General features: G+C 46.8%; 1 protein-coding gene and 1 pseudogene across 1 annotated transcript; one reads left to right on the top strand and one right to left on the bottom strand.

Annotated features, from left to right (window-relative positions):
* Window positions 1-7: 7 nt before the first annotated feature.
* mgme1 (mitochondrial genome maintenance exonuclease 1) lies at window positions 8-1,973 on the top strand. Its single transcript, XM_061228243.1, has 4 exons — window positions 8-908; window positions 1,053-1,275; window positions 1,467-1,599; window positions 1,694-1,973. Exons 1-4 carry the CDS (start codon window positions 398-400, stop codon window positions 1,844-1,846), a joined length of 1,020 nt encoding a protein of 339 aa, XP_061084227.1. The 5' UTR covers window positions 8-397; the 3' UTR covers window positions 1,847-1,973.
* A 1,073-nt stretch (window positions 1,974-3,046) lies between these two features.
* LOC133118020 (uncharacterized) lies at window positions 3,047-15,497 on the bottom strand (annotated as a pseudogene).
* Between the last annotated feature and the right edge of the window lie 930 nt (window positions 15,498-16,427).

Here is a 16,427-nt window from a genome sequence, read left to right as displayed (position 1 = left end):
AGGGTAGGTTGCAAAGTAAAGTATGGTCTACATTGGACCGCCGTTTTGAAGAAGAAAACAAGCGGGTTTGAACTTCAATAGGTTTGATTTCGGCTCTGTTCTAAAAATGTATTAAAATGCTATTTTCCAACTCGTATATATGTCTACAATAGATACGTGTATGACATATTGTTTACTACAAAGTTTGGTTTTGATTTCTGGATTATTATAATTACTTTGAGTAGGCTACTGAATGAGTGTTATTAAACAATTGTGAGATTGCGTCGGTTAAAGTAGAACGTGGCCAATAGGTCCCATGTTAAGTCACAGTATTTGAATTGAATAATACCGTTAAGGATACGTACATAGCTACCACCAGCACAAATGCGTATCTATTATAGCTGGTCGTAATTAGAAAATGAAGTTCGGTCAGCTGTTTTCCAGAGTCAAGCGTATTGAGCCTGCGAGGCTGTTCTCTCTCACTGCCCCCGGTTCCGTTTCTGTTTCCACGGCTTGTCCCGCCAATGGCCGTAAAAAGAGCAGTCAGTACAGTTCGGTGAACACAGAAAAGTACTCCTCACTCGTAAAATCCGTAGTGTCGCTAAGAACAAGCTGCCAGACCCCAGCTAGCCTAGAAGAAGAGGATGGGCATATTTACGGTCCCGTGGTTAAATCAAAACCGGCCAGAAAACGTTTGCCGAAGACCCAGTTCCCGCTGGTGAACCGGAATTCTGACCGAATTGACCTGACGCCGGAAGCGGAGCGGGGATCCCCTGCCCGTTTTGCACTGCAGAGGGGCGCAGGAACCCCGAGCGTGACGCACATTCTGCGGCAAACCATACCCCCAGACCAGGCGTTTTACTTGGAGAGGTGGAGGAAGAATATGATCGCACTATTAGGAGAGGATGGCTTCAATGACTACACTTTGCGTAAGTGTCCATCGTTTTAAAAACCACTTGGTCTAGCAGTATCTTACTCTTATTTGACATCTTGGCGACATTATATCAAAATTCCTCTGCACCTTTGAAGCACTGCAATCTAAGACTGAACTGAATCGTTGACGTTTGTTTCAGACATTTTCCGGCAGGGAAAACTGTTCCACTCAGCCCTGGAGACCCTTCTCTTGCCGGAGAAAGTTTCCGCAGAGCCTACGGAGTCTTCGGAAGCCGTGGAAGGCTACTTGGAGAGCATTCAGCATGTGTTGCGTCACATCGGCGATGTTCGGGCCGTTGAGAGTGCGGTCCGGCATCAGCCCTTACTCTACCAGGGCCTGGTGGACTGTGTGGCCCAGTTCAGGTGCACATTACTCAAAGAACATCCACCTGTGATGAGGCAACATTTTACTCATCTATTTAAACTAATAATGTGATGCATAATGTTTTGTACTGTATCTCTTCTTGCAAAAGGCCAATCATTACCATATTGTACATTTTTCAGAGAATAACTGATATATATATATATATATATATATATATTTTTTTCTACAGAGGTAAACTGTGTGTGATTGACTGGAAGACCTCAGAGAAACCCAAGCCATCCCTTCGCAGCACGTTTGACAACCCTTTACAAGTTGCTGCTTATATCGGCGCCATAAACAATGACGACAATTACAAGTACCAGGTTGGTGAATTTGTCCTTTTGTGAATCGGGGTGATGCCTGAATTTTTGCTTCTCTGGGGTCTGTATTTCAGTGTCCCCATATGCCTCCCTATAGGTGGAGAGAGGTTTGATTGTTGTAGCGTACAAAGATGGATCGCCTGCTCACCCACACTTCATGACCTCTGAACTCTGTCAGGAGTACTGGACAAAATGGCTTCTCAGGCTAGAGGAGTTTGTGGAGAGGCAGCCCACTGCCTCAACGCAGTGAGATGGGTTTCTCTCAGGGAGCAGTTTTCTTGCTGTTATTTAGTCCAAGAAAAGCTCTCCTGGACCTGCTTGTGGTGTATAAGCTGTTTGAACAGAATTTTCTTTTATTAATAAAAAAATCCAACAAAGTAGTTTTGTAGTTCTGTCCAATGGGTTTATTTGGTACCTCACTGAAACTGAATGTAGTTGCATTTAATGGAATCTTCAGTTATACACATTTCTGAGTTGGGGTTGTTGTTGTTTTTTTAAATTAGAATTTTTTTACATCCATTTTCAGAATGTAATTTCTGATGGACCGGTCACTGATTTTGACACATTTTAGCAACAGGAGCATCAAAAACACATGCTGGTTCAGTTTTTTTCAGAAAAGCATATTAATAAATTCCCTATCAATAATCTCATGGCACCAAAAAAAACCTTCTCGGGTTATTAAAATTACTTTGGGTTTGTTTTTTTGGTCACCATCAGATCATGGTCTCTGCATCCTGCTGTGTGTGCATGCATGCGTGTGTGTGTGCTGCAGAGTCCCAGCCACACACACACACACACACACACTCACACAGATCCACTAAACTGGACTAAATTGCATGGTTGCAAGTTTCAAAGAACATTGTGTCTGTTAACCTTTAAAGTCCCAAGCCCAATATGAAGTGGCTCAAAGCCCAAGGTTTTTTTTTTTAATAGGAGCTTAAAACAATAGTATAGAAGCCATTTTGACCGGTCGAAAAGGTATAATGTTGAGAGGGTTTAGTGAAGGAAGCATTGACAGGATGAAACAATCCTGCACATGGGTACAGCATGTGGCCACTAGATGGCGATATATCACTAACCAAGTGGACAACAACACCACTCTTCTGGGAGCAAAAACATGGATGCTTGTGGTGATATGGAAACGAATTAATGGGCAGTCTATAGTGGCCAATTGTTTTACAATGGCAGAAATATTTAAAGGAGTTATTCCATGACTAAGATATTGTGTTAAAACGAGATATCTGCGGCCGCACGAGAACATGGCTGGGCTTGATTCCCCGAGGTATTCCAGCTATGAAAAGTGCGGTGAAATGCACTGCTTACTGAATCGCCAAATAAGCCAATCTTCTTTCAATACCTTTGGCTAATAAGGAATACATATATCAAAATATAATTTTCAATATTCAGGTTTCTCTGAAGACTTGTATTTTGTTTATAACCTACAAATGGGTCAGTGATGGGTGTGGATGCACTGAATCTGTGGCAGTGCTAAATTAGGCCACACAGCAGTGAACTGAGGCCAACTTTACATTTTCTATAAACATCTGTTATTTACTTTAAAGTTCTGCCGTCCAACCCTAGCCCCTCTCACTGAAGATGGTCCAGAAGACAAGCAGAGTCCAGTGGATTAAAGCAGCAGAGTCCAGTGGATTAAAGCAGCAGGCCTTGGCTGCCTTCCTGTCCTGCTGGGAGCCCAATGCTAACCCAACGCTAACCCCTTTTCCCACCACAGGCCTCCACGGACGAGGGTACGGACATTGTTGCTGTTAGTTAATCATCCATTTTATGTTAATCTCTTCACCCATGCTAGGATGATCGTTGAAGAAACTACACTTCTTGTTAAGTTGCACTGAGCACAGGAACCGCACTGCCCCATTAAAGTAGTTTTATTGTCTAACACTAATTGTTTTGAAATGTCTGAAAACAGCCATCTTTTAAAGTTTTTATTTCTGATATAATGATTCGTTTTAGACTTTTTAAACCTGACTGAATCAAAACCAGGCAGCCCTGTAAGAGGGGTCCTCAGTAAAGCCCAGTTTCTTAAAGAGCCTGTAGGAGACCTGGTTCTCCTCCTCGATGTAGCAGTACACAGGGTAACCCTGGGCATGGAGCCTTGCTGCCATGGTGCTCACCGGGATCTTGGCATAGCCCTTCCCCCTGTGCTCTGGCAGGGTGTACAGCATCCCCATGGCACAGTAATCATACAGCAGCACCCAGGAAACTGGACGGCCTTCTTCATCAGTGATGCAACGTGGGGAAGTGGCTTATCAGATGTTTGATTCGTTGAAAACCATTTTCATCACCTCCACGTTTCCAGGTTTCATTCACCAAACCGACATGGAATTCATTGAGGGAGGAGATCATGGCCTCCACATCTCTGTGGGGAAGGACAGGAACACAGGACTTAGGTAGAGGCCTATTTTATGACCAGTCATTTGGATTTCATTCAGTCAATAAACTTCAGGAAGGTCTCTGTGCCAATGAGAGGACATTCAGTTCCACACCATTGGGTGATTTGGGTCTTGTAATTCCAGGAGGTGACACGGCCTCATTGTGACATCTTTTGTGGCAGAGATGTCCTTCAACATGGTGGTATGAAGGATGTCAATCCCTTCAGAAAACAAGAGAAACCCATAATATTAATCATAAAAACACATGGTTGCAATGGCTAGAAAGGTTAAAAAGGAAGAAGAAAATTATCCACCTCCAATTTTGAAGTATTTATTCCAATCTAAGAAGCTGTCTTCTGTCAACATTCTCTTAAGAACCTTCTCATCAGTACTGAAGAAAGTCAGTGCATCAGAAAAACTGCTTGTGCCACATTTCATTTTCGCCACCACAGACTATAGGCACCGCTAGACTGATGTGCACCTCCACATACATATAGCCTAACCATCTAGTACTCTCCATTATAGGCTTGCCTACAACATAGCCAAAACATAAAAAGTTTTTTTTTTTTGGCTCGGACACAGATTCAGGGCTCCGTTGCAGACCACGAAATCTCAAAGTTTTTTTTTTTTTTATTGTTCAAGACGAGTGCAGGAATAAGATAGACGTAGTCAGCAAAAACCAGTTAAAAAAAACCAAACAAACAACAAATTAGTCCGTTGGAATCGCACTGAAAGTGGTTGTTAAGTTCCATAAACTGTCGGACTCAGGTTTTCGATTTTTTTTATACATATATTTTTTCACCTTTGCTCCTCCCAGTTGGTCTGTTGGTCTGCAGGTTATTTATGTTATGTTGCTATGTCACATTCTCCCAAAGCAAGTGACTTTGGGAGAATGAGTGCAGAGTGCAGAATATTTCTTGGATTTGACTATAGCCCAGTTCTCAATCTGTTTGTATCAGTTATTGAAGTTATTCCCAGATGATTCATACATGTCGATGCCTGCATGTACGTTTATTCGGAAAGGTCTGTTATGGGAAGTTTGTTTTTCTGTTTTTACTGTAGATTAGCAGGGAAAGTAGGCAAAACTTCAACTCAAACGAATGTTCCCCAGTGCATTTCACAGTGTGAGGATATCACAGACTCTTGTGTGGTTATCCGTGACTCTACCTTTTTCCACATTTCTTTTAAAAACGTCTTTCTGTAGACTGAGGTTTTGCATTCCCTCCCTAAAAAATAAAATAAATCAAGCTTCTTCATCTAGCCTATTCTAGAGGTTAGATTAAGAGGTAATATTGTGATTATGGGACTTTTAGTCTGCAAAGCAAATTCAGACATAATCTGGCTTAAAAGCATCAATATTTCCTCTAAACATGATAAGAACCAAATATAGAGAAGTGGAGCCCCTCTGCCTCCCTCCCATTCTCTCACCCCCACTGTTTCTGTCCGATGTAACCTCCGCTCTCTATCACCCTCCTGCCTTGCCCCCAGAGTCCTACATCACCCCGCTCCTAAAGAAACCCACTCTAGACCCCTCCTGCATTCAAAACTACCATCTGGTATCTCTCCTTCCTTTTCTATCCAAATCCATTGAACGAGCCGCCTCCAACCAACTCTCTTCCTTCCTCTCTCAGAATAATCTGCTGGACCCCCACCAGTCCGGCTTCAGACCTGGCCACTCGACGGAGACTGCACTCCTCTCTGTCAACGAGTCCCTTCAGGCTGCACGAGCAACCTCTCTCTCCTCTGTCCTGATCCTTCTTGACCTCTCTGCGGCGTTCGACATGGTCAACCACTCCATCCTCTTAGCCTCCCTGGCATCTACAGGGATCTGTGGCACAGCCTTAGAGTGGATCCAATCTTATCTCTCTGGCTGGTCCTCCCAGGTGACGTGGGCTGGAGGAGTGTCAACCCCTCGCCCCCTTGTTACAGGAGTCCCCCAGGGCTCAGTCCTCGGACCCCCCTCTTCTCCATCTACACGAGATCCCTTGGCCCCGTTATCTCTGCTCATGGCATCTCCTATCATTGTTATGCCGATGACACCCAACTCTTTCTCTCCTTCCCCCCATCAGACACACAGGTCTCTACCCGTATCTCCGCCTGCCTGAGAGACATCCAGAGCTGGATGGGCAACCACCATCTAAAGCTCAACCCAGATAAGACGGAGGTGATCTTCATCCCTGCTTTAACCTCTCCCTTCTCTGATTTCTCCATCTCACTAGAAGATACCACAGTGACCTCATCCCCTAGTGCAAGAAACCTTGGAGTGGTGATGGACAACAGGCTATCCTTCTCCAAGAACATCGCTACGGTGACCCGGGCGTGCAGGTTCTTCCTGTACAACATCCGGAGAATCCGACCCTTTCTCACCACCTACTCCACTCAGCTCCTTGTTCAAGCAATGGTCCTGTCCCACCTGGACTATTGCAATTCTCTGCTGGCTGGCCTTCCAGCATCTGCCATCAGACCCCTACAACTCATCCAGAATGCTGCAGCCCGTCTGGTATTCAATGTTCCCAGACATTCACATGTCACCCCCCTGCTCAGCAACCTCCACTGGCTGCCTGTTATGGCTCACATCAAATTTAAAACTTTGGTGCTTGCATACCAGGCAGTTAAAGGATCAGCCTCTGTATATATTCAATCCCTTATCAAGATCTATACACCACAAGACCCCTCCGTTCTGCCACTTCGTGCCGTCTGGCGCCTCCCCCTCGCCACACCTGCACTTCACGCTCACGACTGCTGTCTGTCCTGGTCCCACAGTGGTGGAATGACCTCCCGGTGGATGTCAGAACGGCAGAGTCTCTGACCTCCTTCAAGCGCAGACTGAAGACCCATCTCTTCAGGCTACACCTTTCCCTCCCCAACTCACAATCACCGTGATTAGCCTTAGACCATAATGGCACTTAGGTATAGATATCGTTACTTGTAGAGGTATTGTTGTTTTTACTGGCTGTTCTATTCTAGCTGCCAACTGTGGTATGCTAGTTTGAAAGTTGATTGTACTCTTCAAGGGTTCTGAATTTCTGTATGTTTACACTAGGAATCGGAACTGTACTGTCCTCTCAGGTCCACTTTTGCACTTGTTCTTGTGTTTGATTTGCACTTTGTTGTACGTCGCTCTGGATAAGAGCGTCTGTTAAATGCCACGTAATGTAATGTAATGTAATAAACGATTAACATTTCTATTTTTGAAAGCATTCTTATTTTACAGCATTTTACACACCTGCCTAAAACCTTTGCACAATACTGTAGAACCCTAGCCATTTTCAATTTAAAAGCATGCTGATCTCTCTTCTTCATGCATGGGACATTGCACTGCTGGATGTCCTTTCTTGCTGGGAGCTTGGATTCAGACCCTCAGGCAGGAGGAGAGAACCCCATTTTGCATGGCCTCCATATTCCATCCTGGCATTTAGGGGATTTTCCCCTTGAAGCAAGGGAAGGGAACATGAGGAGGCACTTCCTGACTACACTTGTGACATGCAACAGGCAAACTCAGCAGCACTCTGCAAGATAGATGAACAAACCCAAAAAGAACTGAACCGCCTCCCAACTTAAACAGGAAGTAACCTTGGCTTTTCCCATCAGATGACTTTGGAATGTTCATGAATAACTCGCCAAAAAAACCATGTAGGTTAAAGTATCTGACAAAGTTAAATTCTCTGTTTTTAATCCCCTCTCCGATTCCTCACTCATTAATTATTCCCGAACCAGCCAAAATTCCCGAACCAAGCCTATTGCCTCTTCCATTTGAAAGTGCACTGATTAGCCGATTCTCTTCATCACGCATGGAACTGTAAAACCCCACGCAAACCCAACGCTGGAATTTAGTGCAGGCGAAGGCATCTGGTGTTGCTGAAAGAAAGTTAGTTGGGTTGAATGTTACTGACCGCTATGCGGAGAGACTAGATCAGCCAATAAATAAACCAAGGTACAAAGAAGTAGTACCACTCTGCCTTCTCCTTTCTACTGGTCCGGGCTGACCAAGAATCACCACAATAGAGCCAATAAATCTACCTTTGTTACAACTGACTCCATTTTAGTAATATGATGTAATTTATATCTCAAATTTGAGCATTATTGATAATTTAGACTTGATCGTCAAAGGAATCCTGTACTGTAACAGACTCCCTGAACAGTCCTCTGCTGGTCCCACCACATGTCACATCACGCGTTATGTGCATGTCTCACACTCTAAAGGTCTACGGTTATTTCAGAGGTTGCGTAAGATGCTACTTTTGGGTGTGTCTGATCAGCTCAGGGACCCAAGAAGACCAACATTAGCTATCCCCGTTCTCAACATGAATGATAAGGTAAGGCGGAGGAGATTGATTTACTGTCAGAGGTCTACGTGTGCAATACACCATGATACAGTCAGCGTAAATGTGCTTCCTCCCAAGAACAACTCGAGGGGGGCATCCAAGCATTCCCTGTGTAACAGTGAGTGTTCAGTAAGCGAAACCACGCAGATCAAGTTTTAACTATTTATTTTACCAGGCAGGCTACTCACTTAATCACATTCAATTACAAATTAAATATAAATAAAGGTATTACAAAATAAATCAAATCACAGAGTCTTAAAATTCCTACCTGGTAACAAAAGCTACATATGGGGGTCTGGCTACAGACACCCTGTACATAGAAGCTTGGTGTGCATGGCAGTCTGCCCTGATTGCTTGGTTTCCCATGCTTATAAGCCAAAACCAGACCTTTGATCTCTCAATCTGAAAAATGGTCCAAATACAAATTTAGTCAATTCAGATTTAGAAGCATTGCTCTCCAGGTGGTGGGTGCTGGTCAAGAGATACATGCTTCACAGGGGCATGTTTCCACAGTTCTCCCCAGGTTCTTGGATGGTTACCAAGTCCAAGGTATACTGTTCTGGAATTTAGACCATTGCACCAGTCACATTGAAACAAGCAAAATAATTCTAAACATGAAAATACCCTAAACCTGCTTTGTCATGAAACGCCCCATGCTTACTTTACATTACATTTACATTTTAGTCATTTGGCAGACGCTTTTAATCCAAAGCGACTTACAAGTGCATAGGTTCTACCACAAGTCAAAGCATCACATCCAGAATTAGAAAAATACACCTGGACTGCTGTTCTAAACATATAGTCGTCATCATAAGTGCAATTTTTTTTTTTTTTTTTTTTTTTTTTTTTTTTTTTTTTGGGGGGGCGGGGGGGGGGTTAGACAGGGATAGGGGTATCAGAAGGGGGGGGCAGGGTAAATCAGGAGGGGGGACTAAGGTAGAGTTTGAAGAGGTGTGTTTTGAGTCTGCGTCGAAATAGGGGGAGGGATTCTGCTGTCCTGACAGTGGTAGGCAAGTCATTCCACCACTGCGGAACCAGAACGGAAAACAGGCGTGAACGTGCAGCTCGACCGCCAGGTGCCCGTAGAGAGGGAACCGTAAGGCGACCAGAGCTGGCAGACCGGAGTGGTCTAGCTGGGGAGTAGGGAGTGATCAGGGATTGTATGTAATGTGGGGCAGTCCCCTTAGCAGCCTGAAATGCCAACACTAGGGCCTTGAATCGGATGCGTGCGGCAATAGGAAGCCAGTGGAGGCCAATGAGAAGCGGGGTGACATGAGCCGACCTGGGCTGACTGGTGATCAAGCGGGCTGCAGCATTCTGGACCAGCTGGAGGGGCTTGATGGCGCACGGTGGGAGACCGGCTAGGAGGGAGTTGCAGTAATCCAGGCGGGAAATGACGAGCGCCTGGACTAGGAGCTGGGTGGCTTTCTCCGTCAGGAGATGACGGATGCGGCGTATATTAAACAGAAAGAACCTGCAGGTTCTGGCAGTGGAGGATACTTGTGGAGCCAGGGAGAGGCAGTTATCAAGAGTCACCCCAAGATTCTTTGCCGTACGGGAGGAGGAAACTACAAAGTCCTCCACAGTCAGTGAGAGGTCGATTGACGGAGAGGACTTAGCAGGGATGTAGAGAAGCTCAGTTTTGGCAAGGTTGAGCTTCAGGTGATGGGAAGTCATCCATGCAGAGATATCAGCCAAGCAGGCAGAGATCTGTGTGGTGATTTGGGTGTCAGGGGGGAAGGAAATGAAGAGTTGGGTGTCATCAGCGTAGGAGTGATAAGAGAAGCCGTGGGAAGAGATAACAGAGCCAAGAGACATGGTGTATAGCGAGAAGAGGAGAGGCCCAAGAACCGAGCCCTGCGGGACTCCAGTTCGTAGGGGTTGAGGGTCGGAGAGTGCGCCCCTCCAAGTCACCTGGTAGGAGCGACCAGAGAGGTAGGAGGAAAACCAAGCGAGTGCAGAACCTGTGACACCCATCCCAGACAGCGATGAGAGCAGAATCTCATGGTTGACTGTATCGAAGGCGGCCGACAGGTCGAGGAAGATGAGGACAGAGGAGAGGGATTTTGCTTTAGCAGAGTGGAGTGCCTCAGTGACCGCGAGCAGGGCGGTTTCAGTGGAGTGGCCACTCTTGAAGCCAGACTGGTTGGGGTCATGGAGATTGTTGTGGAGAAGATAAGTGGACAGTTGGGAGCAGACTGCCCGTTCCAGGGTTTTAGCAAGAAAGGGAAGAAGAGAGACAGGCCGGTAGTTGTTCAGGGCAGAGGGATCGAGAGTAGGTTTTTTGAGGAGGGGAGTGACTCTGGCCCTCTTCAGGGAAGAGGGCATGGTGCCGGAAGAGAGGGAGGTGTTGATTAGAGAGGAGAGAAAAGGGAGAATGTCCTCAGATATAGATTGTAGGAGGGGAGAGGGGATGGGGTCAAGAGGACAGGTGGTCGGGCGGTGGGAAGTAAGGAGTTTCAGCGTGTCGGCGTCAGAGAGGGGAGAAAAGGAGGTTAGGGAGTTGGGGAGGGTAGGAGGGTCAGCAGGGGTGGAGGGTTGGGAGAAGGAATTGCGAATAGCATCGACCTTCAAAGTCATCAGGTGTGAGTGATGAGGGGGGTGGGGGGGGAGGGGGGGCCAGAAGAGAGGAGAAAGTTGAAAACAGTTTGCGGGGATTAGAGGCGGCCGCGTTAATTTTCGAGTGAAAGAAGGAAGATTTAGCTAGAGAGACAGAGGAATGGAAAGATGATAAGAGGGCATGGAAGGAAGCCATATCACTGGGGAGACAGGACCTTTTCCATTTTCTCTCCGCCGCCCGCAGTTCGGTTCGGACAGCTCGTAGAGCATCAGAAAGCCAGGGACTGGGGGGGGAGGCCCGAGCTAGTTTGGTGGTGAGGGGACACAGAGAGTCAAAGGAAGATGAGAGGGAGGACATGAGAGTTGTAGCCGCATCATCGGTAGACAGTCGAGAGAAAGACTCCGCAGATGGTAGGGAGGAGAGGATTGTAGATGAGAGGGTGGAGGAAGACAGGTGGCGTAGGTTCCGTCGACAGGTGACAGTGGATGGTGGGAGAGATGGATGGGTGTTAGAAGAGAGTGGAAGAGAGAAAGAGATGAAGGAGTGGTCAGATATATGGAGTGGTGTTACAGAGAGGTTGGTTGTTGTGCAGCTCCTTGTGAAGATGAGGTCAAGAAGGTTGCCTGCTTTGTGGGTGGGAGGGGAAAGAGTGAGGGTAAGGTCAAAAGAAGAGAGGAGGGAGAGAACGGTAGACTGGGTGGACTCTGAGTTGAGGTTGAAGTCACCCAGGAGGATCAGGGGGGTGTCATTGACAGGTGAGGAGCTGAGGAGGATGTCCATCTCATCCAAAAAGTTCCCCAGAGGACCCGGGGGGCGATAAACAACAATGATAAACAGTTTGCACGGCAGAGTAACAGAAACCGCATGAAATTCAAAAGAGGAGAAGGAGAGGGATGAGGAGAAGACACTAGATCTCCATGAGGATGAGATTAGGAGACCTGTGCCACCTCCTCTGCCAGAGGATCTGGGTGTGTGGGAAAAAGAGAAGGCAGAGGAAAGGGCAGCCGGGGTGGCCGTGTTCTCTGGTGAGAGCCACGTTTCAGTTAAAGCAAGAAAGTCAAGGTTGAGGTGGGAGGCATAGGCAGATATGAAGTCTGCTTTCTGGACGGCGGACTGGCAGTTCCAGAGGCCACCAGCCACACAGAGATCAATACCAGGGGATCTGGGAGGAAAGATGAGGTTAGAGATATTCTGCCCATGTTGGCGGGAGGCGAACCTCCTACCTGACTGGGACCTGGGGAGAGGAGAGAGGACAGGGATGGGAAGGAAACACATGGAGGGAACTAGGGAGGACAAGGGGAATACTACACAGTGGAATGAGGGCAGGCAGCAAAAACAAAATCAAACATCAGGCTCTCAGACAGCCTGGATGGACACCCGCAGATAGACACCCCCGACTCTGTACGCCTGCGACTTCGTACGCCGAGGCAAGTAGCCGAGGCTGCCGCACACAGCTGCCGCTGGTGCGCTACACAACTGCTTAAATAACACTGACGCTGAATACAGAAAATGCAACCAACCCACTGCAGAACACTAATGCACACTGAAGTGAGTTCAGGTGTGCCAGTAATTATACCCTGAGCAGGGTGCAAAGTATTGGCTCCTCCTACAACAAAAGCTGTGGCCTGCCAGCCAGTAAAACAATAGCCTAACTTAATAGCCTAGCTTACCTGAGAGAAACAACTTCATTCCAGTGATTGAACCCTGAGAGTACTGAGACAGGGTGATTGACAAGGGAAAAGATGGACTTCCCTAGTCAGCCCTTCCTGCGCCCTAACAAGGTGCAGAGAAGGGACTATGGCCGACTGGAATAGAATTGGGTGTTGTTGTGGAAGGTTGTTAACTTTTATGGCACCACCACCAGAGGAACACCACCCCACCTGCCCACTGACAGTGTGTAACAGTGCAACTCAGGGTATTCCAGCCAGTCCATCTTAAAGAACATTGCATTGTGGGATTTTCATTCTTGCTGGAAGCATTTTGTGCCCTTGGAGGGAGCAAGGGAATATAATCATTCCCTCCCCTTTCATAATTTCAGAACTGAAACTCGGAAGAGAGCATAAAATTTTATATTGCCTGAGTTTCATTCCCATTTAAACTCTTGCTACAACATAAATCAGACGGAGACGGACTTGAACAATACCAGGACAGCCGTCCCTTTATTTTACTTCCAGAAACATGTGACCCGAAGGTCTCTTAAATCAGAACAGTTAGTAAGGCACTAGCCAATAGGTGGCAGTAACAGAGTATAACACCCAATGCCCAAATATATGACATACTCCTCCCCACTTAATGAACAGGTGTATCCCTAACCACCAGGAACACATTTTTTGGAGATTATTCTGCCCCATTCTACTGGGTAGGTCACCACTATAGATCTAGGCGTTTTGGAGGCCGCCGTTCTCTATGCGAATAGCGGCTAATAGCACCGCCAGCCGGCTGATTCACGCTGACTGTCACCGGAACAGGCCGTGGTGTGGGACATGTTCACAGTTCAGTCTCTGAAACAGCTGCAGGACTGGGTCCTGAAGAAACAGGTTCCATAGCCTGAGGTGCCTCCTGGGTGAGTGTTTTTCATGCTCTGAACAAATCTCTCAGCTAATCCATTGGTAGCTGGGTGATAGGGAACAGAGCGGATGTGTTGTACTCCATTTGCCTCAAGGAATCTCTCAAACTCTTGTGAGACAAACTGGGGGTCTTTATCGCTCACCAGTTGTTCTGGAAACCCAAATCGACTGAACATTTCACCAAGTTTCTCTATGGTCTTCTCTGCTGTGGTCGATCTCATTATGGACACTTCCGGCCACTTGCTGTGGGCATCTACCACCACCAGGAACATCCTCTCCTCACATGGGCCAGCAAAATCCACATGAACACGCTGCTATGGTGCCTCTGGCCAGTCCCATGGATGGAGAGGGGCTGGCTGTGGCATGCAGCGAACTTGTTGACATGATGGGCATGTTCTTGCTGTCTCTTCAATCTGCCCATCGAGTCCAGGCCACCAAAAGTAGCTTCTGGCAAGCTCTTTCATGCGGAAAATCCCACAGTGTCCTTCATGTAGCTGTTGCAGTAGCCTTTTCTGCAGCACAAGTGGGATAATCACTCTTCCTCCCCTTAGGAGACATCCTGCCTGCACGGAGAGCTCATTCCTTCTTGTGAGGTATGGCTTTAGCACGGGGAGATCCATACCTCCTCCGTTGATCACTGCATCCATCAGCGTTGCTAGCACAGGGTCATTCCGGGTGTGCCTCTTTACTTGTGCAGCAGTGATGGGAGCTTCCTCCACTTGTCTGAAGTACAAAATGCCGGCCTGCGATGGCTCAGCACGGTCCACAGGCAGGGGGAGTCTAGAGAGGCTATCTGCGTTTGCATGCAGCTCAGACTTGCGGTATTTGATGTCATAGTCGTGGGCAGACAACAACAAGGCCCATCTTTGCATCCATCCGGCTGCTAAGGATGGAATGCCAGTATGGGGTCCGAAGATTGTTGTTAGGGGGCGGTGGTCTGTCAGAAGAACAAACTTCCTCCCAAAGAGATATTGATGAAACTTTCTGACACCAAAAACAATCCCCAGTGCTTCTCGTTCTATTTGTGCATAATTGCACTCGGCTTTGCTTAGTGTGCGTGAGGCGAACGCGATAGGTAACTCTTCACCACTGGGCATGATGTGAGAAACAACTGCCCCCACCCCATAAGGGGAAGCATCACATGCCAGTTGTAAGGGTAGTGTAGTGTCTAAATGCGTTAGGACATCAGACTTAAGCAGCACTTTTTTAGATTGGGCAAATGCAACCTCACATTGCTGAGTCCATTTCCAGGCTTTGCCGTGGCACAACAGCTGGTGCAGTGGTCTCAGTAGAGAAGACAGGTTCTGGATGAACTTTCCGTAGTAGTTGAGGAGCCCCAGATAAGAGCATAGTTGACTCACATTCTGGGGTGCTGGTGCTTCCATGATTGCCTTGATTTTGGATGAAGCCTTATGCAAGCCTTCAGAGTCAATCACATGTCCCAAATACTCAACAGAAAACTCACACTTTGATCTGCGGACCCTAAGTCCGTATTCTTCCAGCCGCTGCAGTGTGGCATCCAGGTTCTCCAGATGCTCTTGCTCTGTCTTTCCGGTGACCAGTATGTCGTCCAAATAGCATTGAACTCCGGCTAAGCCGCTCAGTATCTGGTCCATCGCATGCTGGAAGAGAGCTGGAGCCGATGTTATTCCAAAGGGTAGTCTGCAGTATCGGTAGAGGCCCTTGTGAGTGATTATCGTGAGCAGCTTCCTCGACTTCTCTTCGACCTGCATCTGGAGGTAGGCTGAATTTTTGTCCTCCAGCCAAGCCGGTGAACAGATCCCCGATGTGCGGAAGTGGATAGTGCTCAGCCTCTAGCACCGGGTTTATGGAGACTTTGAAATCCCCGCAGATTCTCACCGAGTTATCTTTTTTTTTTTACTGGCACGATCGGAGTGGCCCATTCACTCCGGCTGATTGGCTCCAGCACCCCACTCTTGACCAAGGATTCCAGCTCTGCTTCGACTTTTGGCTTTATGGCGTAGGGAACTTGTCTCGCCTTCAGGAACTTTGGTGTGCTGTCAGGCTTGATGTTCAGGTTGACTGTTATGTCCTTCATTTTTCCTTCAAGTTCCTCTTTGAACACCTGTCGAGGACCCGGCCCTAGGCCCCCCTGATGAGAGATTGACGGGGGATGGGTTAGAAAGGAATGCATTGTTAACCCCTCGCACACGCCATCGAGGTGGTCGTAAGAATGCCCGTAAGAAGAAAAATATGTGGTTCAGAGAATGAGCAGCCATACTTGTCAGTAGAGGAGTCTGAAGTCGGGGGACTTAGATTTAGGGTTTTAAGGAGCAAGGTTAAAGTTCTGACTGAGAATACCCCAACCCTACAGGGGAGGGGCACAATGCCTGGCTAAAGAAAAACAAAAATAAGGAAAACGGAAGGGATGTCAATACCGAAAGAAAATTTATGATTAATGGCGGATGATTTACACTCAGCTATTGGCTGGATGTCCTTTGTAGATCCCTTAAGGCGCCACAAAAAGGGGCACCTGAAGAGGGTGTTGAGATGGTGGCAGGCTTTAACGTCTGGCTTGCATGAGATCAAAGTTTGGAGGAAGTCAAGGAGAGATTATGAAACTGACACAGACACCAGTGATGAATAGGTTCATTAAAAACAACATAAGGGCTAGTGTTTTTCCACTCGTATATTAAGATGGTGGAAATTCCCAAACCAGAGGGGCCCATGAAATAAAATATTGGGGACAGTTCTTTTGAGGTATGAGAAAATGACAATTGGAAAAACAGAAATAATTAATATGATCATTAAAAAACAGGTTATATAAAAGATAAATGTCTTCCCGCTTGACATAATGGGGGCATTTCTTATCAAAAAAGGTATATATAAGGAATAAGCTTCTAGACCTTAGAGCAGGATCCCAGAATTTGGCTTCAGAAGATATCTACGAGCTGGTGAAGAAAGAGCCACGCAGAACAATTATAACCAAGCTGGAGTGGTAATTATAATCTATATTACTTGTAGAAGT

The sequence above is a fragment of the Conger conger genome, chromosome 18 (genome assembly GCF_963514075.1).
Source record: "Conger conger chromosome 18, fConCon1.1, whole genome shotgun sequence".
NCBI lineage: Eukaryota > Metazoa > Chordata > Actinopteri > Anguilliformes > Congridae > Conger > Conger conger.
Note: the sequence above shows the minus strand (reverse complement) of the source record. Positions and strands in the feature narration are given on the sequence as shown.